This window comes from Rhipicephalus sanguineus, chromosome 2, assembly GCF_013339695.2.
Source record: "Rhipicephalus sanguineus isolate Rsan-2018 chromosome 2, BIME_Rsan_1.4, whole genome shotgun sequence".
Classification (NCBI taxonomy): Eukaryota; Metazoa; Arthropoda; class Arachnida; order Ixodida; family Ixodidae; genus Rhipicephalus; species Rhipicephalus sanguineus.
In genome coordinates, this window is record NC_051177.1 from 68,395,565 (window position 1) to 68,422,193 (window position 26,629).

Sequence of the window (26,629 nt, forward strand, 5' to 3'; positions counted from 1 at the left end):
CAGAAATTTTTCGGGGGGGGGGGGGTTCAACCATACTTCATGTATGTTCGTGCGTGCGTTTGTATATGTGCGTGTATATATACGCAAGCAAAACTGAACAATTTCGGGGGGGTTTGAACCCCCCCAACCCCCCCCCCCCTTGGCTACGCCCCTGAAACACGCATACACCTGCACACACCCGTACACACACTCCTGGAGGGTTCATGGTGTGCGTCAGCAACTGAAAGCGCGCGAAGTTTGCTTGCGCTCGCTTCTCGTGACGTCAGGGTCACCTGACTGGGAGGTATCGCGCGTCGCAGCCATTCAGCGTTGCGGATGCGCCGGCTCCGCGAAAGAGAGGGTGAAGAAAGAGGAGGTTGACGGCGCGGCGAGGGTGAGGCGGTATGGATAAAGGAGCGTCGCTACTTTCCAACATCAAGGGGCTTTAGTGCTATCTCGTTGCAAAGCCCTCTGCCGTCGAGTCGTGTGCTGTACGTACAATACGTGAGAGTCCAGGCGACGCTCCGGCACTTAGTTCCGCCGCTTTCCGTGCGGCCGCGAGTTCTTGTCGACTATGGGCTGTTTCGTGATCTAACGTAACCGTTAGAGAAACGATGCGGGACACTGCACGGCAACCGCGCTGCCTCCGTGCTTGAGCGCATACTCAGGCAGACGTGTAACCTGCTGTCGTCTCGAAACGGCACAAAGCAAGGAGCGCGGTGGCCGCCTCACAAAATGGAGAACGCGTGGCGTCCTCACTTCTGTCGCTGCGACGGTAAGTTCGGGGTGCGATCACTACGCGAGCGCGACCGTTATTCGAGTGAATACGCCATTCCTTACAGTTCGGTGCCAGTCTGCAGCAACTGGTCGAGTAACACGCGTCTGCACCTGTGAGCCATATTTAACAATCTTGCATAAGCGGAAGGCTGCAGCGGGCCTATGCCGTACCACGGAATACTAATCCGTTTCTTCGAAGCCGTCACGCTTCAGACCACCGGCGCTGTCCATGTGGAGGGACCTGACCCATTTCAAAATAGCCAATCAGGGAGGACCAAGACGGTATAGGCCCGCAGAGGGTCAGCACACCTATGTACTAGTGCAGAACCAGTGGTCATCTGCGGTCTCAAGCACACTGCATCGTTGTCTGTCACCTTGTGCAGGTGTCATCTCTCCGGGCGTGACGGTGCCAGTGCAAGTCCCTGGCCAAACAACCGACCTCTCGGTGCCGTCCAACTACTGGCCCCGACTGCAGTGACAATGGCCCATGGTTGGGTACCCGACCGACCTGAGCCTCGCCAAGGGTAGCAGGTCGTACGCCAACCTCCAGGACCACTTCCCGGCCACTTGCGCCAACAAGGACTAGTCGCGCTACATGCGCCCCACAAAAGAAGCTTGGCTTCACTCTTCTAGTCCGCACGGATCCCGGCCAGCAGGACTCTGATGAACCGTGCAGGAAACGTGCGTGCTCCTTCTCGCAGAAGTGTGAAGCAGTGGTCCCGTTTTGTGAAGGCCTGTGCAGTTGCTCAAACGGCAGCCCCCGTATTTGTTTCACTTCAATGACCACTCGTGACCAACTTTGTGCAAATAATAGTGGATCAGGCATGGTGGTGCGTAAAATGCAAGCATTTTCAAGTAGTCCTTCAGAATCTGTGAGTACTGTTGGCACCAACACTCAATATTGCAAAGTTTCTCAAGGCTACACATCAGGTGGGCACCTTACTGCCACCGTGACGAACCTCGTAAATTTTTTTAATGAAGCTGCACCATTGCTGAATGACTCTCCACATACCGTCAGCCAGCCCCCTGATCTACACATCATCCTGAAATGCACACTTTGCTGTGATGCACAGATGACGAGGTTATGTCTGGTTTAAAACTATACTATACTGATATGTGACAAATAAGCAAGCAGATGGTTAAAGTGGAACATGCGTTGTAAATGCTCCCAAGGAGAAGTAACTGCACAAACGATCGCAAAGCAACCCTGCTGCTTTCGCTTCCTGTAGTCATCGCTGCGTGTCATGGACACTCCAAAGACGTGTGCCTCGACCGCTGCTCGTCACAGCCACAGTCGACAATGAGACCAGTCGATGCTGGCAAGAGCCACCAAGGTTGCTACTGAATATAAGGACCTTTGTTCTAGTCGACCACACTTTGTGAGCGCCCCAGTTCTTTCTTTCTTTTTGTTGTTTTTAACGTGTCAATCGACCACTCCATCCTCTACTATCCAAATGAGCTGTGTCGGCTGTTGTTAATGTCGTCATCGCAATCAAGCCACAGCTCATCCACCTAGGCCTCGAATTCTCGACCACAAGTTTCTCGGGCAGTGCAAACGCAACCCAGCCATCACTAACCTGTGCACACAACACTGTGTCGGCTGCACAAATGCAGTCCAGCTGACAATACGCGTGCTCTCGTAGGTGGGTGAATGAAATACTCGCTACACTGCCCTCATCATCCAATGTGACACCACAGTGAAGTTTTTGTTAGTTGTTTTTTTTTTTTTGCATTTAAAGCAGTGCAGTTGTGGCGTCTTTCCTGTCTCTGTTCCCTCGCACCTCTGGAATGCCAGAGCGTTTACAGTGTCGCCAAGACCTGGCCCGAGACTGTAGCATTAATTCGCACGTGATGTCACCAGCTTGTTCTTTTGTGTCATCTGTGTGGACCTTCAAAAGCGACGTTTTGGAGAGCTTGTACAGAACTGTACTGGAAAACAGAACAGGAGCACACTTTAGAAATGTCAAGAGGCATACTTTTAATATAGCTCATCCCAAAGAGTTTTCGGTAAAGACAAGAAAAAAAGAATAAAAAGAAACAGTGAACGTCATTTTGTGATGTCTTCTGTCGTCACCTTTGTATCGGAGCTTGACCCAGCTGCACACCGGACACACTGCACAGCTTCAGGTACCATGCCTGCTGGTGGTGCTTGACCAAGAAGTTGTGTAGCGACCCTACTTCCCAATTGGGTATTATAAATAAACAAAAGAGTGCAACAAAAAAAGAACTGTGGCCCAAATATAAAAAAAGAAGATGAGTGTCCCATCGTCAGCGTCAACAAGTAACAAAGTATATTATAACGATCTTCATATACAATGTGATCAGAATCCTATTCCAGGTGTTATCAGGCATGTAAATTTTCACGCAACATTGTAAGCCCGCTCCTTGTCAGAGAGAGATAAGAAAAGGTGGCACCTCTTAGCTGCAAGGTGCAGTTCACTTTTATATGAGTCGTAAACACTTGACTACACACATTCAATTACAAACATACAACCACTTCCAACTGTTCTGACTAGTGCAGTATAAAATAGCCATATAGTAACGCAGGTGACAACCACGTGTTCTGTCACTCGGTAATACGCGGTGTGATCTCCTTATCCTGCTGGAGAGAGGCTAAATGTCGTATTTGCAAACGAGAAAGCTGACTCGAAGCTCTTCTCGACTCCACAAGGTATTCTGCTGGAGTACACACCATGCTTCAACACTGCTGTTACATTATTATCATGGCAAGAACTTGCCTCATAACGCAGTGTCACTTCGATGCCTTCAAGACGAGGCTGACAGTGCCTCGATAAAAAGCTAATCAGCTTAAGTGCGGCGACTACTTCAGTCAAGGAGCAGTGCTGCCCTCCACATCCTATGATTTGTGATCAGGTGTCGAGTGGAGGAATGCTTTCAAGATATGGGGTTTTCACAAACGAAGGTAACAATGACTGCAAGGAACAGCCTCGACTCAATCAGAATGAGTTGTAGCTAGGTGGTGGCTCGTAGGGGGGTGCATTGCCACCTATGCTTCCGTATGTGGGCGGAGGAAGCTGCGTCGTCGCCAACAGAGGCTGGCTTGCGGAGCTGCGATCCCGTATCCACTTGTGGTACGGCGACTGGGGGAAGGGCGCCCTGCCCCGCTCGGACCATAGCTGCAGCACTGTGCCCAGTGCGAAGAGTGCGGCCCAAGTCATGGACAGCAGTACGTCTGCGTTTCGTACCAAAATACACCCTCTTTACAATGACTTCTTCAAGCTCTCTCAGATCTACTTACTACTAACATATAAAAATCTCATCTTTCATCTTTTCTTCATGGAGCAAGAAAAGGCACACTAGAATTTAGGAAGCACCCACAATTCAAAACCAAGAACTTTTGTCTAGCAGCAAGTACTGTCTGCACTCTAGTGCATTATACCAATTGGACAAAAGGTAATTGCAAATAAAGGGGCATAATGCCACATACTGAAACATTCGCTAACATTTCAAAACTTGTAGGGAAAGAATCGGCTTTTACGTTCACAAACACAGGCACTATGCCGAACTTCATAAACTAGTAAAAGCCTACACTACTGCTGACTGCACAGTATAGCTTGAAAAATACGCATGGAGAGAAATATGGAGATTCTTGACCATTCCAATATAAGGTGAGTGCTATTTCTTATACTCAGCCCATACAATATAGCCAATTTTGTGTGCCTTGCGGAATTTCTGTGGACGTATTGCAGTACCACATTGCAGCTTGCTGCACTGGGTGTGAGCGTCGGCAACTAGGCATTCACAGTAGGAAAACCCGATGAGGAGCTACATGGTGCTGGCAAAAGGCAGATACAGCCTTGCAAAGGTAGGCCGTGAACAGTTCCACTCGAGCATTACATTCCAACTCGGGGGTAACTATGCCATAGAGTTGCATGTGCCGTAAACACGTGGCTTATTCCTAGTGCTGGTAAAAATGATGAGCAAGGCAATCAGATGCCCGCTATTAAGTTGCTATAGCATATGAAAATGTAATAGCAGATTCTGTATCTGTGGTTTATGATGAATGCTATAGATTAAAAATGCAAGAATTTTTGGTTGAATGGCTTAAATCATCTCATCACACCGATGCCACCTTATGGGAAGTAGTTAATTTTGTAATTGCTGCACCTACAATGTGGAAGCGCTGCTCAGAGCATATTCTTCATGATAGCACCAGAAGTCGTGCATGTATTTTGAATGCACAACTGACATTTTTGAAGACGAGCAAACAGGAACACCCACTCAAACGTGAAATCATGCACTTCATGGTAAAGATGACCCACCATTTAGCTGGAAGGGAACTGTGTTGCTGGCCTGGTAGCCACCCGGAACCAAGGAACGTCGCACAACATTCAGCACCACGTAGGACAGTGATGTGCCCAGGTACTGATCTGCTGCCAGGATGGTGCAGTAGCCACCAACTAAGGAGCAAGACACCACACTCAACTGCAAAAGAAAAAGAATAAAATAAAATGATGTTAAAAAAAAAAAAACTCCCGTCACATATTGCAGATAACCTCCAGGGCATAAAACAAAGGTTAGTGAAACCCCCACTGTCTGTTACAGCAGTGCTGTTGTAAAGTATTTATGGACCCCTTCCTGCATAATAAGCAGTTCTTTTCAAGGTAAGCATTTCATAATTTCTATGCCCATGATGCAAGTAACTATTCAATTTGGAAAAAGAAAGCGTAGAAGCATTCTGCAACATTTTGGTGGTAATGATACAGAGCAAGCGAAATGGCTGCTGGTAAGGATGAAACAGGCATCAGGGAAAAATGCCCTGCTGAGTTGGCACAATGCGTTAAACCTGTGAACGGTTGCAATGCTATGATGAAGCCAAGTCGCATGCCTTGAATGCCAGCACCACCTTGTACAGCCTTGGCAATGCAAAATACTACCAACGATGCCGAAACTATGTACAAGAATGGTCAATGTATTAGAGTAATAGCATGGTACAAGCTGCTGATCGTCTGCTGCAAATCCGTAAACAAATATTTGCTACACTAAGCAGTGAGACTAGGCACAGCCATCATTATAGCAATTCTCAGTGTCCTATTGACTTTGCACTCATCAGTTACCTCCAAGCCGTTTTGTGCAGAATGCTGGAGTACTCACCAGCTTGGCCTGTGGAAGCAACAGCAGAGCTGGCAGCAGCATAATACAGCTGATGAAGACCCAGTAGCTCATGCTGCTCTGAAGAAATGCTACTTCACCTACAAAGAAAGCAAATGGCACCCATTAGCACCCATGGGAGTGGCTGTGATAGGCATAATTATATTATGAATGGAGGACAAACCTAGAGGTGTGAAGAGAAGGGTAGCCGCGACCAGAAAGCCAAGGGTCAGTCCCGACAGAGATATAGAGAGCACGGGGATGGCAAACAGCCACCACACGGCCATCCACATCATTCCACCGAGCGCCCCTCCGAGCAAAGCTGCCAGGAGTCCATCTGTGCATTTACAGGTGAAAAGTCACGCACTCTTGGTGTTTTGCTGTTAAAACGAAGTCAGGAGTGTGTTGCAGCGTGAATAGCACTTATAAACCTTAAATGACTTCGCTCAATGGCTAAACTGAGGCTTATATGGCTCTGTGACATGGAAGGAAAGGACAAAACGTCTGTAACTTTGTAGGTTAAAGATCAGGAGTAAGTGCCTACGTGAATACATACTCTGTCTATGAAGCAGAACATTACAGTAAACAAGGAACCCAGACTGGATTAAAAGCTTCGTTCCACCTTAACTATCAGTCTGCATAGTTAAGCACACTTTGAAACAAAGCCCTTTCCTGGAGGCCTATTCTTACTCTATGCCTGCGCTAACAAAAAGCTCTCTATGCCTGCTAAGTCCAACCTCATCATTCTATACAGCCTACTTCCTGCCACCACAGACTGCTTTTACTCTTCCTTTGCACAAATTCTGTGACTATTAAAGGTTGTCTGCACTATGCTTTAGATGTCCTTCCAGCACTGTCTTAATTGAAAGCAGAATATCATCTGAGTACTGTCTATGTAGAATCCATATTGTCATCCTTCTATCATACAATGTTCCACTATTACTTCACTTTTCAACATTTCATTGTCCAGCTCTTAGCTTTGACCACGCCAAATATGGATTGACTGCCACAGGAAAGCATTGGTCCCCATTTGGAATCCCAGATGACAAATTTTTTACCAACTAGGAAGCTTTCTTTCTGTGAAATCCATATGGGTTTTCTCTGTAGCTTCATGCTACAAAACAGATGGACCACGATTTCTCTCTTTCAAGTTGGTAGTTTGATTTTTACTTTCTTTGCTTCCTCCATTACACCTTTATGTGTCCTTTACTTTGCTCAGTTACGGCATATCCCGTTTCGCACAAAAGAGGCTCCTTAAGCAAGCTCGTTATTATTTGCAGGTGACTGGTTCACGTCTGAGCATAATTCATTTCAGAGAGACATCTCCACACATGAAACATGGCACAGCACAATTTTTAATGTATACCGCGATAGCTACCAGAAACGAACAGTTAAAGCAATCATGCTTGATATGAAATCATTATTAATAAGAACTAATGAAACTGACAGACAATTCGAAGGTTGTGGGTTCAGATCCCACTAACAGAAAGGGTGATTTTTCGTCCACTTTAATTTCTTTCAGTTTAAGAGAGAATCATTACACTACAGTTAAGAAAGCACAAATACTGTCCCCTACGCTTTCCTTGGCTTAACTGTCCGTCGGTTCCATTAGTTGTGTATAATACAGAGAAACGAGCCCCTCGGACAATGCCCCTTCTATCGTATCAATAATGAGTAATACGGATGCTTACCACGTGCAGATGCCCTCGTTATGGCAATAAAAACCATGAAGCTTATTAAAGAAAATGCGAGGAAGCCGAAGAAGAACATCTCTGGAAGAGAATCAAACATTCGATTATTTCCTTAAAACTTGCCCGTCTTCTCAGCTGTTGCATGGACACGGATGCACACTTACGAAATGAAAAGAAGCGATGGCCTCTGAAGCAAATGATGAGGCCTGCAATGCTCAACAGCAGGGCCACCACCAGACCCCAGGCACTCTCTGGATGTCATTAAAAATATGTGAGAATGTTAATACAATGACTAAATTTGGTCTCATTGAACTTCAACTTTGGTCTCATTGAACTTCAACTTTGGTCTCATTGAACTTCAATTTGGTCTCATTGAATTTCAACTGTTTCACCAGAAAAGCTTCATCCAGTTGACAATACAAGAGCTATCTAACTACGACCAATGAACACAGATACTTTCTTGACTGCTCTGTAAGCATCGTATGATGTAGGGCCATTAAAAAGACACATACACCATGGTCAGTACAAGTGAGTAAACCTATGAATAATATTCAAGAAAATGAACTGGTATTACTATCTGTCATCTATAATCTATCAGTGGTTGCAGTGACAACTAAAAAAGTTAGAAATTAAAAAAGTTAATAAATGTAGTAGTACATAATAAAAACAAATAAATAAAAGTATTCGCCTAACAGAAAAAGATTCAGGAGCATAAGGCTCAATGCATGTTACTACCACTGGAGAGAACGTCACATTGCTTGACAAAGGAATCTACATTTAACATATTTATGGCCAGAATATATAACACAGTATTTTCAAGTCATAAAAAGCCTTCACCGAACATTTTTATCAGTGGGGCGCTGCTACACATAACTACATTCAAGGCCATAGCCTATGCCTATGACCTGGTCCTCATTAGATAAATTAGTGTTTGTATTGTCATACAATTTTAAAAGATTCAACCACGCGCCAGCTAATTCAGGAAAAAACTACTATACAGAGCTACATTCAAGGCCATGGCCTATGCTTATGACCTGGTTCTGATTAGATGAATCAGTGTTTGCAATGTCACACAATTTTAAAGGATTAATTCAGAAAAAACTGTGAGTGGAGTGTAACGAAGTGGCCAATGAGATTAGAAAATGTGCCGAGGTGTGGAACAGTGGTTCCAACCAAAACTGGAGCTAGAATGCACTGAAACCAAAAACAGATATAAGCCATGGAGCTTGCATAATTGTGAATGCCACTTGTTAAAGAAATGACAGCACCTTGAAAATTTTTTCCACTTTCTTTCCTCCTTTCTTTCTTTCCCTCCTGCTTTATCAGAATCTAATGGCAAATTAAGATCTTTTTTATGTTCTTCTCTGGGTATTTTAGATAATTGAACATCTGTATAAACCGAGCATGTTTTGGAGTACTGCAAAATTCAAGCTAGGGAGCCTTTAAATGTACTTGTGTAGTTTTCAACAGCAAAAGTTTCCTTCTTTATTATTGCTTTTATTTCGGTCTACCGACTAATCCCTAGTTCTGCTGATACAATAATAATTGTTGGGGGTTTTACGTCCGAAAACCACGATATGATTATGAAGGACACCGTAGTGAGGACTCCAGAAATTTCAACCATCTGGGGTTCTTTAATGAGAACCTAAATCAAAGTATGTGGGCCTTGATCTCTGCTGATAAAAGATTAAAGGCTTGTCATTACTGAAGTCACCTGGAATGCCTAAGCATAACCTTGAACTGTGACAGCGCATTATCTATTGGCCGCACTATGAACCGGCAAAGCAGTATGCGAATCGAAAAACAGATGAAGATGCTGTGTTGAGCTGGCAGAGACCATGTGCCTGTGGCGGAATAAGAATGTGCCAAGTGTCTCAACATGCTAGCTTGCAAAAAAAAGTCACAGTTTCGCCGCAAGGGCGAAGCAATGAATGTGATAGCAAGAAACTAGTGCTATACGAAGTGAGGCTCGCCAATCGATACTCTCAGTTTGAACAGCGCTCCTGTTGCAAAGGCGGCCGAAGCAGCGAAGGAAACTAGCGTGCTTCAAGTGTCGAGCTGTGACACTTGATAGTTCGCGCTCATCTTCTGTTTGTTCGTTTAGCGGCGTCCCTTGAGTTCGAGTGACTTTCGTACGCTCCGTAACATGAGCGCGGACATCACGGTGAAAGCTCGAAACATCCCTCTTCCCCTCACCACGAGAAAACCGCGTGAGCAGACAGTGGAAGGGCAAAGTTCTCTCTGCGCAAATATAAGAAGAAGCGAGCGAGCGAGCTGACGATTTTTAAATCCACCAGTCGTGCTCCTCGCGCCATCTCGCTGGTAATGAAGAAACGCTTATAAGCGCCTGCCATCTCTGAGTCCTGCCAGCGGTAAAGGGTGTGTATATAACGCTCGCCGTTAGCTACCTGAAGGATTTGCGCTTTCTGGCGTAGTGGTTAGCGCCAAGCGCTGCGGAATGACAGGTCACTGGTTCAATTCCGCGCTTCAGAAGCATTTTTCTGAATTATTTTTCATTGGGACTTTGATATATATATATACATACTTATACATATACGGTGAATGACAGCGACAGCGACGGCAAAATCCAGCCGAGACTGTCCATATAATTGCTATCACAATAAAAATTCAAATCCGGGCTTTTATACGCCAGAACCACGATATGATTATGCAAACTAGCATGCTTCATCACTGGGAAAAATGTCATCAAACAATTAATGAACATCTAGCACATCTAAGGTGACAGCATAACTAGATTGATTAAGGAGTGCCATTAAGTATAGAGACTAACCAGTACATCTACAAGCAGGCCAGTGACAAAACGCAACACATCACCTACATGTTCAGAACACTGTAAGGAATTGTTTATGGCAAATGAAAACAAACAGCGATTGAAAGCTACACTATACAATTACAACATACCAGTTCAGTGCAGAACTAAAGAAGCATAGCACACTAAAATGTATTTATACAGCTGTGCTCCTGATGAAACATAAGCTTAATAGACTACAATGGTCTAACCTTGGTAACTATTCCGCCAAGTTTAATTTAGAATGAGTCTTTGCCAAGAGTTTAGGCAGTAGGAGAGGTCAGCACAACTTTGAGCTCAACTAATTAAAGGGTCAAGATGCTGAACTTCCAGCGCACACCAGCTTTCAGCAAGAAAATTGCCTTTAAAGAAGCTGCACTCTGTACACTCACCAAGCCGTCGACACGTTTGGGACTGTGAGTACCACAGGCAGCCATACGTGGCAACTGGCACGTATGCCGCCTCATGAATTGTGCCGTCCCAGGTCACCTGCTCCACGAGCACAGAATACACTGCACCTTCACCAGGGTAAGTCAGGAACAGCGCCCTGGTCTTGGGGTTTTCACGGTAAGCTTTCACCTTTGAAATGAAAGAAACATTATGCATGAAATAAATGAAAAAATAAGAAGTAATTTCAAAACAGAGTTTGAAAAAGAAAGTGAATTTTGTTTCAATGCTATCGTCACGAAGAGCAACAATTACCACCAACTCAAGAGCAGCCTAAAGCCACAAATAAACAAACAAGAAAACAAATAAACAAAAAAATACATGTTTCTCAATCGGTGAAAAAATGGCCCGTGCTCTCTGGGTTGAATCAACATCCAACGGTACCTTCCGATGCTGTTGCTATAGGGTCATTCCATGCCAAACATCCTAGCCATATTGGCGACCATCTCAAATGTGATCGAAAAAAGTTGTGCTGATTTCTTGCGTGGAAGACAGTAAATTACTAGAATATTTCGGAGAGAAAAAAAATTTGGTCACGTGGGAGCTTTCTGAATTTCACAGAATGTTGTCTGAGTGACATTTGTTAAAAAATTATTTTCGAGAGTATAGTTTTTGTCTCAGTGCCAAATTTAGCTTACATATTAAGCAAAAACATCTGCGCAGGATGTTGGAGTCTCAATTATATTATTGCAATTTTGCTGCCATATACACCTCCACGAATTTTGACAAAATGTTCTATGTTTGCATTTCTTCCCTCGTAATACTGCGCTGTGTGTGAATATCCCAGTAATGAATACTTACTCTACAGAAGGTATATTTTGCATAAAAACATTTTCAGACCACAGAAGTTTGAAAATCTTACGAGAAAAAAACACAAATTTGTGAAAATCTTCATTTTGGGCCACATTGAGACAGAATTCACACCACGTGGTGCTCCAATTAAAAATCAGCTTTATACATCAATCGAAAGCAAATAAGCAGTTCTTTTTATATGGCATCTTTTATCATTACAACTTTTGTTTTAAGGAAGAAAAATAATTTTTGAAGTTCGCCATTGACGGCTATGTTCCGATTTGTTCATATGGTAGCTTCGTCATTGAAGTTGCCTATTGCCGTCAACGGAAAACTTCAAAAATTATTTTCTTCCTTAAAACAAAAATTGTAATAATAAAAGTTGCCATATAAGAAGGACTATTAATTTGTTTTCAATTGATGTATAAAGTTGATTTTTAACTGGAGCACCACGTTGTGTAAAACGCGTCTCAATATGGCCCAAAATGAAGATTTTCACAAATGTGTGATTTCTCCTAGTGATATTTACTAACTTCAGTGGTCTGAAAATATTTCTATCGCAAAATATATCTTTTGCAAAGTAAGTATTGATTACTCAGATATACATGGCGCAGTATTACAAGGGGAAAAATGCAAACATATAACATTTTTACAAAATATGTGGAAGTGTATATGGCAGAAAAATTGCAGTAATATAACTGAGACTCCAACATCTTACACAGACTCCTTCCATATTAAGCAAACCAAATTTGGCATTGAAACAAGAAACGATACTTTGAGCAATAATTTTTTAACAAGCGTCACTTAGACGACATTCTGCGAAATTCAGAAGGCTCCGACGTTACCAAAAAATCTTTTCTCTCCGAAATATTCTAGCAATGTACTGTTTTCAACGCAAGAAATCAGCACGATTTTTTTTTATCACATTTGAGACGGTCACCAAAATGGCTGGGATGTTTGGCACGGAATGACCCTATACCAACTAAGCTACCCAGAATGTTAAGTGAATGTACGACATGAGAAGAGTGGCTGACAGCTTGACTTGTGAGAGGACATCAAAAAATGCAATGAACTTCTGAAGTATGTACAAGGTGAGAGGAGATTCTTTGAAAGTATTGGTGGAACATGACAGCTTCTCGTTTTAATAAAGCTTCTGTAGAACTTGTTTGTGCAGTGTTGCCTGTGTGGCATAGTATTCTGTTGAACAAATGCCAGTAGACAGGACGAGGCAATGAACTGGGTAAGGAGTTGGCACAGGAAGGTCCATATAACAACCTATAACAAGCTTTGTGAATGTAACAGATGACCATGTGCTAAAAGCTGCTCCTCTTAGCCCTCATACCATTTCCTAAGAGCATGGAACATACGCTCATTATTAATAAAACTTGTGGCTGAGCCTCCACGTAAGCAATAAGTAACAGGTACATGAAAACAAAGTTCGTCTCACTGGTGCGACTACCAGCAATAAGTGACACTGCAAAGCAGGGCATAATAAATACAAATAAAGTAATCCGAAAATGGTTCTTCAAGACAGATGATGCTATGCGTGCTTACTCAAGCAGTAAGGAAATTTGGCTCATGTGGTATAAATGGCAAACAGAAAAAGAGGATAAGCAAAGGATAGACAGCAGTGCTATCTAGTGTCGCATTGTGCACAGCAACCTGACAATGGGAAATCCTGTAATCTTATACTATGTGTTACTGACATATTATTCAAACTGTTTGCACAAAACAAAATATGTATAAGCTCACTGTGGCAACTCTAAGAACGAAGCCTTTGCCACCCTAAAAGTCTATGAAAGTAAGCTCTTGTGATACTTATGTTAACAAGCTTTGAACCTGCATACCGATTGTGCATTGCTTTTCACTGAAGTAGGGTCTAACATCTTGGAGACAGCCTCCAGGTAGTGTTCTTCTGACAAGTCCCACTGGTCAAGGTAGTAGACATACAAATTGTAACGAAAGAACGGAAGGTTCCGACTGCACTTGGGTGCTTGGGCCTCCCGGGGTACACCACCGCTGGCATGTTGAAACTCCACGGCCAGTTCTGTGGTTTCCATCACGAGTCGTAGGAAGGGCGACACTTCAACGGGGAACTCCATGTTGCAGCCGCCTGGCACGGGGTCTGGTAACAACACATCGCACGAGAAGACAAATTTTAGAAATAAAGTTAAACACATGAAATGAAGATAGAAAAAACACACAGGCTCCAGTGACTCAGATTCCCATGACTCGATAGCTGCAAGAGAATCGACAACTGGGCTAGTTGGTTGAAATGCGTGGTCTTCCCTTTTTGCATTCGTCTTCGTGCGCTTTGATAAGTCAAACCATCGATAGTTGCAAACAGCAGCCACAAGCCGTAGACTCACTGATATTTTTCGGAATCACACCCAATATTCGAAAGAACCCCTTGGTAAATTAAAAACAATTAAAAAAGAAACTTACAAGGGTCCCTCATACATTCGCCTAAGATGATTCAAAGGCGAAAGCCATCTCTTTATTTTTCTATTCAGTCGATATATTGATCATATCCCCCCTCTCACGAAAGCTTTTTGCATCTAAACTGGTTTTGCACTGCCTCCGTGACCGGCACACCTTTGACCAAGCGACAATGTCATTCAATGACGTCGTCAAGTGACGTCATAGTGACTTCATGATCACATCACAAGTTTTGGTGACTTGTGATGCCATGATGACGTCAGCACGTGATGGTGATTTTTTGCATCACTCATGTGATGCGACACCAAGGAAACCAACAGTCAATTTTTGTGTTTGATGAAACATCCCAGACTTTCACATTAATTAACTCCTGTGCCACGTTCGAACACCAATGGCATTCTCTGTGTGAGGTGTGTTTTTGTTTTGAACATCTGTTACTACCTGCACACAACGTAGACACTGAATCATACTTCTTCAAGACAGACACCATTACAGTGGGTCTGTAAAGTGAGTTCAGCTGTGGACACCAGTTTCGGTTTCGCCTGCTTTGCACCATGTGGAAGATGCATGCTGCCGGCAGCACCATCAATCAATCATCAGGCAAGCAGAACATGCAAGATGGACTCCATAAGCAAGCTCTGTACAAGGCAGTGCAAAAGTTTAATTTGACAGATAGGCTCACCGTGTTCTTCGCGGCTAAGACCCACAAAGTTGGCTGCCCGCTCAGAGCCATTGTGACGGAAAAGGGAACGTGGCAGCAACACATGGGACTGTATCTTCAACGTTGGCTCAACATGCTCGTCTTTTCAGATCCGTTTGCCGCCACGTCATTGGACAGTGTTGTGGACTTTCTACGTGATAAACAGCCTTGTGCTAACACCGCATTCTCCCCAGACATTGAAGACCTATTTTATTCAGTGCTTCATGAGGATTTGTTCGTAGTAGTTTGGGAACTTATTGAAGAAAACGAGGCTGTTTCGTTCCAGAATGCCTGTGGTGTTCCTGTTGACTCGTTCCTGCAGCTTTCAGCCATGCACTTATCGTCCACTTTTAGTGAATTTCACGACGCCTTGTTTGTGCAAAAGAACGGGATCTGTATAGGGTCCAGCGAGGCGCCAGTTTTATGCCAGATTTTTCTTTCAATGTTTAACAATGCCCTATGCAGCTCGATAATGTCCCTACAAAAAATTAGGTTTTTTGTTGAGAGGAATTTGAATTAGGGGTGTTCATGTAAGGCACATTTTTAATGAAATTTTCAATTACGAAAAATTAACAAAAATGCTTTATAATGCTCACATGTGCTAAATAGGTGTGCTTTATAATGTAGACTAATAGTCTCTCGTGCTTATTGCTTTTAAAAAATTTTTTCCGACACATGGCCTCATACCTTAAAGATATATGAGCTGAAAGCAGATAACTCTAGCTGCAACACAGAGCATACATTAGTTGACTCACTGCATTGAGAACCACAGGCACGACAACACTATATTTCTTTCACACCCACTTGCATAAAAAAGTAGGCAAAATGCATGTGTCTTTGGCATTATACCAGGCTCGTAATGCACAACTAAAGGAATGAAAATTGACTGGTAACCTATTGAGACCAAGGTCAATGTTCACTGATTCACGATGAGGTAGCTCCACACTCATGTACCTTGTGAAACAGTATGCTGCGCGAAGGACCTTATTCAAACAAGGGTGTTAACCTGTGGTGTGCAGTGTCTCGGGGAACTGCATTCAGCTCTACGACAATGTATGTTTTGTTTTGTTTTGCTGACGCCACGTCAACAGAATAACTGTGATTAAATCATTATTCGGAAAATTGGGGAGTTTAATTTCCCCGCACAAATTACTACTGGTAAAAAAAATAAGCTCCAGCACTTATTAAATGGGTGCTGCAGAGCTAAAGTTGACCTGCGAAAGGGGGGGGGGGGCTTTAAGCCCTGTTGCAAAGTGAATTAGGGGGGAGGGGGGGCTGAATTAAATATGCAATGTGCTACTTACAATACAATTCAGCTATTTTTGTTAAATGCAATGAATTCAGCCCAAACTGGTTGAGGAGTTGTCCAATAAGACCATTTCTCAGTTATGTGTATCTGAATATGAAAATATGATTTGGTCACACACGACAGCCTGCTATTTGAGTCTTTGAGCTGAACGTTGTCGAAGAAAGGAAGAAGGCGTGTCCTAGGACACACCGCAATTTCATGTCGTGCGAATGCGCCCTTTACTGCATTTGCATGAGATGGAGGATAGTAGCGATAGAGAACCTGTTGCAAAAGATACCCGCGTTTGTACCTTGACCACTGTTTGACAAAGAAAAAAAAAGTCACTGACAAATTTCACCAATAAAAACTTAAAAGGACGTCACTTGTCAGTGAAAATTTAATTTCCTAGTTGCAGAGTGAGGTGTACCACATGTCCTTGCATGATTCTGTGAATACTATTCAGCCCTTTTTTTTTATTATGGACACTGCAGGCAAATTTTTGTTGCTGTTGTCATCATTGCTGTGATTTATGTATGTAAGCTCCAAATGCGGTAAGGTAATGTTGCACAATGTACTCTGTATGCTGCAGCTGTGAGTGTGAGCTAAGAATTATGGTGGTTCGACGTGCACAGTCTTGAATATTGGAGGTCATGTAATTAAGGGTGTATTAGGGGAGGAGGGGACGTATTTCTTTCTGTTTATGTCTACCAGCTTGTGCATGATACCATTTTTGACAAATTAACTATTAAGCAAATATTTACTGCCATTTGTAAGGTCAATAAAACCATGAACTTTACTTCTTGTAGCTGTCAATTACTGGCGAATACTTTGCTATTGCAGTCAATGCTTCACATTTTTAGTGCAAACAGCCACTTTTCCTCCGATGCGCGATTTTTTTGGGCTTTCTAGTGAAGTGTCCATATAACTTGTGCACCCTAATTTTTGGAGAATGGGCGGTCTCAAGTGTGAAATGGAGCTACATATTTATATCAAATTTAAAGAATACCATTAAGGCAGAATTTTGTTTAATATTCTGGCATTAAAATCAGTGTTGCTCTTTTGAAATGTGACTTTTTATCATAAATGTGAAGACTCATTCTTTGTAAATGAAAGAAGCACGAAATGTCATACTACAAAATGTGGCAGATGTAGCATGTTACTGACCACACCTAGCTCTCTGGGCACAAGCACATGCTAAATTTATTTAGTCAATTAGTTGAGAGAGAAAAGCGGAAGCCCAGTGCTGGAAATTGTCATCAAAAGGCAGATTAGCAATAATGAGGGTGTCAAAAATACGTTTTCACAAGACGTCTACACCACACGAGCACACTCACACACTGAAGGAAGTAAATGATGACAACAATGCCACAATGACCCTGAATATGAACATCGGGCAGGGGATAATGATTGTTTATCAATGTTGGGACTTTGAAGTTGGCAGCACTCGCACAGAGCTTGGTTACAAAACCTCTTGCCTACAAAACAAAGTTTTGCAGTGGAGTGACGAGTCAGTAGTAGTGGTAATACTAAAACAATTGCTTATTTTTTAAGTTTGGAATAATGGTTCAGTGCACTGAACTTTAACACCATGGAAAGCCTGGACATGGAGACTTTCAGATCATGATCATCGAAGAACTTGGCAGCATACAGGGCGTTTCAAGAAATGTGTCCAAAAATCCTGAGAATAAGGGAACTGCAAAATTTTCTTGCCACCTTTGACATTACTTTTTCTGCAGCGGCAGTCATCTTAAAGGGCCCCTCACCAGGTTTGACAATTTTGAGCTAACGAGTGCAATGCATACACTAGGCGTTCACGATCACGTCTGCCAAAATTTGCAACGCTACGCGCCACGGAAATGGGTCAAATTTCAAGGTGAACGCTGCTTGCCCTTCCTCTCGCGGGCACGCGCTTTAGAGAATGAGGGGATGACGTACATGAGAAAATGACCCTACGTAGACGGTAGTGCTGTGACGTCGCTCCTCTACGTAGACGACTGTCCTCTGACGTCGCCAGTAGCACGTGATACTGCGATAATTATTTGGCACGACATGTGCAGTTTGTGTAATTTGTTGCTTGAATAGATTAATAAAACTTGAGAGAAATAATGAGACACCCAAAGGGAATGTGTGCATCTTTTTCATTTTTTTTCGTGAATTGCAGCGAGATGCGGGGCTAATGTGCCTCCCTTTCCCATGCGTTTGTGTCCCCGCGGTTAGCGCATCGAGCAGACGCCAGCCCTGGAAATGAAAGTAATGTTCTGGCGCGTTCGAGCACTCATTATGCTGATTTATTCTACTGCGTCCCAGTAAACGTTAATGCGGCACTGGCTCATGATACCGCCACTCTCGTGCCCGTACAAATGTCTCAACTTTCATGCTCGTCCCGCAGAAACAGGCAGTACATCACAGAGAATGGCGACAAAACGCCCACGGCCGCTACATAAAAAAAAAAGGTGGCGGCCGTGCAACGCCGCTCGCGTGCTCGGGCTGGCTCGGGCACGTCATGTGCATGTGACCATGCATGCGCATGACGTGTTCGTGCGTATGTGTCAAGTGAAGAGGGCAGGGAAGGGATTTGGCTTGCGAAGGCTACACGGGGCAAGTGGCAAGGGTTTGAAACTCGCCACCTCGCATCATGGTTTCGCGCTGATACAAATTATTGTTTTTCTCAGCTCGTAATGAACCGATTCGAAAAATTCTTGCGGCATACTGCTCTTCATTCGGCACACAACAACGTTCAGCATCTAACTAAAATTTGCTATGTGGCCTGGTGAGGGGCCCTTTAATATGACTAGAGAAAGTAATTAAATCAGTAACTACAGCAATTAAACTAACGAGCTCCTTAATTAGAGGAGACAGGCGGTCAGTTTAAATGGCTTATTTGAAGTCTTTCCTGTTCAGAGCCTGTTGCAAGGTTGCCAATGGTGGCTACTTTTCGCTAAATTGGCGAATTTGAGAGGCCCGTGGCGACCTAAAATTATGAATGGTGACATGGCGAACTTTTGGCGATTTTCGGCTTAGGTCTCCACCGAGTTTTGAATCCTAAGCTCAGTGTCTTCCCAACGAATGAATGGCAACATTCTCAGTACTTTTCTTGGTTTTAGACCCACGAGTAGAATGTGCACATTACGCGTCATTCAGTATGTCCGTCCTGTAACTCGTGTGTACCTCCTCAATTCATCTAGAGAGATAATAAAATGTTTATTTGATGTTCTGTGAAAATAAGATCTGTGAGTGGGATCCTTAGTTCGGGATGCCATCTAGATGCAGGAGGCACTGGAATGTCCCCCAGTGACATTCTAGCAAAATGTAAGTCAGCGGACTGCCTTGCAAACCGCGAGGGGGCAGTGATTGACTATAGGTTTATGGCTTTAGGTGCTTTAAGCTCATCTGAAGTTTCGCATCTGAAGGGGCAAGACGACGGGCTGGCCACGTGTTCCGACCATTTGTTCCGCCAAAGCTCCAACTGCTCTGAATAGCTGGGCGACTTATTCACTGTTGCAGTACCCCAGTTCAGCTCGCAAAGACTGTTTTGGAATAGCGAAGAGAGGCGGATACGCGGCTATTTCTGCAATAAAAATTATTTATTGGGGCATTTTTCACTGTTCTCGGTGAGCGTGTGCAATAAAAACAATTGCTATATAACATTTTACATTGTTATACAGCAATAACGCATCGGGTTGACGCGTGTAGATATAAGTAACTATAAGAAAGGGTCGGTGATGTCCGGTATCATATTAGTTCACACTGAAAAGGTGTAAGACTCACTAATGATCGGTTCCTGTAAGAATTCTGTCATGTTACCTTCAATAAACCTTTTAATACTTTTAATTCATATAAGGGTACGTAAAGCTGTCTACAAATAATGCTTTCACGGTTTTCGCCCAAGGTTTATACCCCACTTTTAGCTTTGAAACGAGAGGACAGGGATGGAAGGATATCATGAGCGTTTCGTTCATTCACCCTTGCGCCACCACGCACATCTTGCGGCTAGTCGGAGAAGCAGCACCATGCACTCCCATGGTGAAGCGGGCGATGCGACTGGCATTGAGAAACGTCAATATAATTTCAGTGTCTTGGATGCCGCTGTATTCTACGGGGCTATACGTGAGTGGAAATTTTTATTACTGGGTATGCCGCACATATCTAGAATGGCTACTTTTTGGCGAAATTTGTAAAAAAAAAAATGGCGACTTTTGGCGACTTTTTGCTCGTCGTTTGGCGACATTTACTCGAAAGTCAGTGGCAACCCTGGCCTGTTGCCACTTTGAGATTCCCAAAAAGTACCCGCTGGCCATTTCTGTTGAGTGATGAAATCCAACTAATTTGGCTGGCGAAACCAAAGCCCAAACGCTGAAGGGTGCAATTGCCATACCATTTCAAGACATCCAGAATGAACGAGCGTTGTTATAATTAACCATCAATGTACCTCGCTTCTTGGATGTAGGGGCTATGCCTGCCATGATAGTGTGCATGGCACATGTAGGTTAATGAATGCAGAAGAACAAACACCTCTGTAATTGTTGTCAGAAACAGCGATGTCATTCTGATTGTCTGCTAAGGTGTGGCAGTTGCACACTTGGGTGCTTCGGTTTCGGTTTAGAAGGCAAATTTGGTCGAATTTCATCACACCGCAAAAATTACCAGTGGCCGCTTTTTGAAAATCTCAAAGTGGCCATGGGCTCTTCGCAGGAAGGACTTCAGTTCTTTCAAGTGAACTGACCACCTATATCCTCTAATTAAGAAATTAATTTATTTATATAATTATTACTGCAATTAATGTCTCTAGTCATCCTAATATATGTGCCGGCTTTTATAACGTAATTATAAAGGTAGCGAGCAAACGTTGCACTTCACTTATTTGTGAGCGTTTTTGGAGACATTTTTTGAAAAACCTTGTATAAGCATGCAGGACAATCTATCAGAACACAAGGCCATTACAGGCAACAGTTCAATATTTCTGGGGTTTTACATGCCAAAAACACAAAATGATTATGAGGCACGCCGTAGTGGAGGGCTCCGGAAGTTCCAACCATCTGGTATGCACTGACATCGTGCAGTGCATGGGCCTCTAGCATTCTGCATCCATCAGAACGTGACCACTGTAACGATTGAACCCACGACTTTCAAGTCAGCAGACGGACATTGTAACCACCGTATCACTATAGTAGACTTGCAGGCAGTAGTCTGTATACAGACTGTGACGAGAGTTTTTCTTAGCTGGCCCCCTGGCAAGGGAGGCCAGCTAAGAAAATGGAGGCTGCGTAATCCACACAAAGAGAACAACGTTATTTACCAATCACACTGTTTACAGCGAACACTGAAGGAAGCGTTACACATATGTACACCAATGGAAGCTGTCTTGATTGGAATGAGCCCAATTTTAGGCATATGCTACTACATTACCTGAAACCTAACTTAAGCCTCTGGTTACCTTGATCACCACTTCTTGTGCAAAATTTCTTAGACAACGAACGAAACAGACACGGACGGGTGCAATCCATGTCTGTTTCGACCGTTGTCTAAGAAATCTTGCGCAAGCACTGGTTATCGTGGAGTATCAACTAGCTCGAACCCACACCTTGTTAAGCTCTGGTTACTATCACATCTGCCGAGAAGAGAAGCCACCATGCAGTGCAGATTATGGCTGGATGTGGCATTCACAAATGCCTATTGTGTATAAGAATGGCTGACGTCACAGCACGTGATCACTGCACTGAAGAGGAACATATTCAGCACCAGTGTCCACAGTATTGTGCACAGAATGGAGAGGTGGGCCAGTTGTTATTGCATATTTATGGCAAAGCTTAGAGCACAAATAGAAATAGACTGGACGAAGAAAGGTATGCACACACCACATGCGTGTGGTGTGTGTGTGTACACCTTCCTTCTCCCACTGTCTTTCTATTTGAGCCCCCACTCATTCACCGCTGGGCTCAACAAACTTCACAACCGAGCTCCATTGGAAAAGATACTGTTCGAAGGCAGATGTGACTCAGTATTTTATCCGAACATTGTTAAAGCATTTGCACAGTGCGATCCAATGGACTTCATAAGTGCTTCACCTTTTGCTGTCGTCCTCCCTTCTTTTTGACTTGCTTTTTCTCAACCCACATGCAATACAGCAAACTAGAGATTTTCATTTCCCGTTGGCATTTTGATCGGCTTGCCTGTCTCTTTCTCCATGAAAAAGTTCTAAATTGCAGTTTTATTCACGGGCAAAAAGAAGTTTTCGGCACAGCTAGTCCAGAAGTTCCGTTTTCGCCAAGCTATGCTCCGCTGCACCGGCTGTCGGCCAGTAAAGGGTGGGCATGTAGAATGGTACGTCACAAGCCCATTCGCAGAGGGGGGCAGTTTGAATAGTACTAACAGTATGTGGACACCTAAAACACGATTTTCTTTCAAACTGAGCATTTTCTTGGCCCGAAACAAGCACTATGAGGTTTTTGGAACGCTATTTCAACAATCTGTGTCATGGCTTCATATTTTCCTTTAGTGTCCCTTTAAAAACGTGACCTTGGCACACATAAATTATATTTTTCCCTGATGTTGAGAATTTTCTGAATTTCGTATCTTGTATTGTATTTTCATTATGTTTTTTATTCTGATTTTGCCACTGACATTTGTTACCCACTCCTGCTTGGGCCCGAACAGGGCCTGCAGTATTTGTAAATAAATAAATAAATAAAAATAAAGTCTACATTGTGAGAGTTATAAGCTTATTAGTGGTGTAGCCAGGAACTTATACTCTTATTTATTTTATTTGGGGGGGAGAAAGGGAAGGGCAGGTGCGTATTGTCACAGGTTGTTTGATACCAGACAAGGGTCAAGCCAGAAATTTAATTCAGGAAATGGTCTAATCCCCTTTTATGTATTTTTGTATATATGTTTGCATGTGTCCCTGTATATATATACATACAACAAGCAAAAATTAAGGGAGGGCTTGCTACCCCCCCCCCCCCCCCCCCAATCAAGACCAATAATACTAGATATTCTGGTAGACAGAAATTTCAGCGGGAGGGTGTCACTGAGTTCATGCAGCAGGACTATTCCATGTCACACAAATGCTTAGCTTCTTTTCTCAGAAATATGCCAAGTTTACAATCCTCTCCTCTAGCATTGCAATACAGAATTGGTTACATTTCCAAATAAAACTGTAACATAACGTTCATTCATTCTCCGCACGCAGCAATATATCCTGTTGAAGAATTAACCGACACGTCTTACTTTTCTAATTATTCGTCAATATGAGTATGTCATTTTACTGTGTGTCTTTTCTTTTTTGGGCAAATAAGTGAAATTACTGACAATGAATCGGTATATATCTTTCGTGCCAGGTTGATTAACCATTTTACTATTTGTTGTTATTCTACTTGTTGACACACTTTTAATTATTGCGTCCACATGATTTTCATTAGTCGTCACTGCCATTAAATTAGCATACATTTGCTTGTTATAATCAAAATAATTATTATTGGCACTGTTCACATGCCTGTACTTTTTGGGGTTTTGTATAATTACTGCATTTAAGTCATTGCTGAAGGTATGTATGTATTCATCACACTTTTAGAGCGCAGCTCTAAGGTGCCTGTTCCTGTGTTGAGCGGCATCACCGTCGCTGGCATAACCGATAGACTGAGAAAATCAAATGAGAAAAAAATAACCAGGATCGAATGGGATTTGAACCCGGGCCCACTGCTTGGCAGTCGAGCATTCTACCACAGAGCCACATTGGTGCTCGAAACTCATCTGCAAAAAGACCCCATACAGGCGTCACGTCGGGCAAGGAATGTTGTTAACCTGCATAATATAGTGTGGCAGAAGAGTAACAATAACAGCCAGTCATCACATAATGCTAATTTCACAACGAGTGTGTGGTTTAACGCTTCAAACCCACGACAAAATGCTAAACCATAATTCTTCATCGTCTTCAGCCACATGCAGCATCAAGAAAGCGCGCATAATGCCTTACGGATGTGTAGTGGGTACCTCGCTTATGCGCAGAAAGACGAACAGTGGCATGGTAGGTGCTTCCCTACTTCACAAAAATGATGATTTATCGCGTAGTGGATACCTTCCATGTGTACTTGTATTAGTTGCCCCAAGAAAGTGCAGAACGGGTTCTAGAAAGGCCGCTCTTCCAGCTTTCGATGGGGCTGTGCGGCGCGCTCCGCGCAGGCCTGGCGTTTTAGGGCGCCCATTCCTGCGTTCCTTCCCTATCCTGCGTTTAGGGTGTCCACTCCTGCGTCGCCACTGGCGTTAGCATAACTGATAGAGTGAACGAGGGCGAAAGAGAGTGAACGCACAGCACTCAAGCACTGACAGTTTCTGTGGCAATGTGTAATGAATGTTACATTGCTACGACTGCGGAAAGCCAATACTTGAAACACAGTTGACGTTGCCCCAACACGAAGCTGTGCTCAGAATTCGCATTAGGCAGTATCATAATCGTTGGTGAATTTTCTTTTTAAGTATAGAATTCCTGCTGCAACGATCTTACCATGTAAGACAAACATGACTTTTGCCAATAAACTTTACTTGATTCAGATTTTATATCTGCTAATTCATGCACGAAGAACAAAATACACAAGGAACGCAGACAAAAGGAATACCTTTTGAGCTGTGCAAGGAGACCACGAGAAGTACAGTGACATTGTCGACATTTGAGTTGTGGACGTAGGTTGTGCCGTCTGTATCCCAAGCTTTCAGCATGACAACCAAGCCTGTGTTGGTTCCCGTATCGCTCGCTGTTGCGTCGGGAGGCGTCTCGGCACTGTACGCAATAGTAACAGGCACATTTTGCGTGTGCGCTTGGAAGAGCAAATAGGTTGCATCTGATGGTATGCCGTACGCGTGAAACGGTATCACTGTTCGACCCGGCACTGAAGTCCGCACATGGTATGTCCTCAAGCCACTGGATACGTCGACACTGACTTCATTTGATACTTTCAGTTGTTCACCTGCAACGACAAACAAGAGAGGAGAGTTATTTGATGAACACCAGCGATGACATTTGCAAAAGTAAAGCGCCACGTCATTTCTTTTGTATGTTAACACAACAAAGCCAAGCTTCAAGATTTACTTATTCGAAGTACAAGTGATACATTAAATATGCGATATATAGATGTAGATGGAGGTCTCAAAGTCGCAAGACTGAGACCTCCTCCTGTACTGAGACTATTGATCAAGAGCTGGGATGACAGAGTATAATACTTTATGACTTGCTATGTTCTTGAGATATCTGCACTTTACATACTGCAGGGTGTGCCAATGACCAGAATGAACAGTAACTATGATTGAGTGCACAAGTTCCCACAGTAATGCATCTTTCACCAGTATAATCTATATATTTGTACTTTGACGACACAAAAGGCAATGTATGACGGTCCCTACAAAGCGATATTGCTCGTACACATAAAAAAATTTCGAAATTAATTTATGAAGACAACGTTTTCACATGACAATACTTCGTCAGCTAGTTACTGTGCTTAGGTAAAAAGTCTAGCCATCAAGTCTATTACGTTCGTGCTCAGGTCGCATCGGTGACGGCTGAGGAATGGTAAGTCAGTTCTAATAGTTTTCTCAGTGAACGCTGTAGTAGAAACGTAAAGTCATATCTAGGGGCACCCTACAGCGTCAATCGCATCGACAAAGGCAAGCTCGCAGGTTATCGCCTCCCCCCCCCCCCTCCGCCCCCCACATCTTTTTACCCCCTCTGCTCTCGACCACATTATAAGCAACGCGCATGACACACATTCGATTGCGCGATCGAGCACTCTGACGACGAGGCGAAAATTACAGGCATCATTGTTCTTCTCGTTGATTTTTTCGACACGATCCACAGTGAGCTTATCAGACTACATAGGCAATCGCTGCCACATGAACGTTTTGCAGTTCTACGCCAATGAGTCACAGATAACGTTAGTGGGCTAAGATGTGAAACGAAAGCGGTGTTAAAGGCAAGGACGTTCAATCTAATACGCCAACATGTTTACAGCTATCTCATCTGATTATGCTTTGCTGCGTTCATGTTAAGCCTGATACATAAAACGCGCTGCTGAATCAGTGTAGATCACTGTAACAGCACACGACATATCGGACTTGTGATGTCAGATGGTCAAAACGCCCCTCAAGTCAACCAGCAACTTAATAAATCCATTTTTGTCGCTTTCTTTTTCGCCGATGGATGATTTCGTCTGCATATATATATTACGAAAGAGAGCGAGCACTCTTGAAATGTTCTTTTTTCTAGGACCGATAACTGGCACAATGATAACATCAAGCGCGTGAAACCGACCTGTGGCGTTGTGCCACACTCGAGAGCGGTTTACCTTTAAGTTCTCCATCGCGGAAGAGACACAGAAAGCACAACACAGTCACGACGGATTTCATCTTCGGAAATTCACAGACAAAAATCGTCCACGGCAATTAGCATCACCAATAAGACTTCACGAGATCCACACATCTTTCAACGCGCACAACACACATCAGCGCCAAGCGCGCTCACGCTCGATAAACAAACAAATAAAAAAGCCGCCGAAGCTTAGCTCTAGTTGCGTATACACAAAATTGCCACACATATTTAAATTCACCTG

The 26,629-nt window shown here is 43.4% G+C and overlaps 2 protein-coding genes across 3 annotated transcripts in view; one reads left to right on the forward strand and one right to left on the reverse strand.

Annotated features, from left to right (window-relative positions):
* The window catches only part of LOC119383127 (paired box protein Pax-6), a 70,004-nt gene extending 67,214 nt beyond the window's left edge, over window positions 1-2,790 (forward strand). For both annotated transcript variants that reach the window (XM_037651134.2, XM_037651135.2), the window contains exon 9: window positions 1,140-2,790. In XM_037651134.2, coding sequence (XP_037507062.1) covers window positions 1,140-1,234 — 95 coding nt within the window. In that variant the 3' untranslated portion in view covers window positions 1,235-2,790. The remainder of the gene's footprint in view (window positions 1-1,139) is intronic.
* On the reverse strand, window positions 2,710-26,566 carry LOC119383125 (transmembrane 7 superfamily member 3). The gene is made up of 10 exons (XM_037651132.2): window positions 26,366-26,566; window positions 24,647-24,994; window positions 13,455-13,732; window positions 10,761-10,947; window positions 7,724-7,810; window positions 7,560-7,640; window positions 6,053-6,205; window positions 5,872-5,969; window positions 5,040-5,202; window positions 2,710-3,949 (listed from the first exon to the last, which is right to left on the reverse strand). Exons 1-10 carry the CDS (start codon window positions 26,424-26,426, stop codon window positions 3,714-3,716), a joined length of 1,692 nt encoding a protein of 563 aa, XP_037507060.1. The 5' UTR covers window positions 26,427-26,566; the 3' UTR covers window positions 2,710-3,713.
* Window positions 26,567-26,629: the final 63 nt, after the last annotated feature.

Excerpts from the sequence above, each read along its gene's own strand:
- LOC119383125 (XM_037651132.2), bottom strand. The coding sequence starts at position 26,426 with ATGAAATCCGTCGTGACTGTGTTGTGCTTTCTGTGTCTCTTCCGCGAT. Across the intron at positions 10,948-13,454 it reads TGAAAAGCAATGCACAATCG|GTGAAAGCTTACCGTGAAAA; the intron begins GTATGCAGGTTC and ends TTCATTTCAAAG. Across the intron at positions 5,203-5,871 it reads TGCTTCCACAGGCCAAGCTG|TTGAGTGTGGTGTCTTGCTC; the intron begins GTGAGTACTCCA and ends TTTCTTTTGCAG.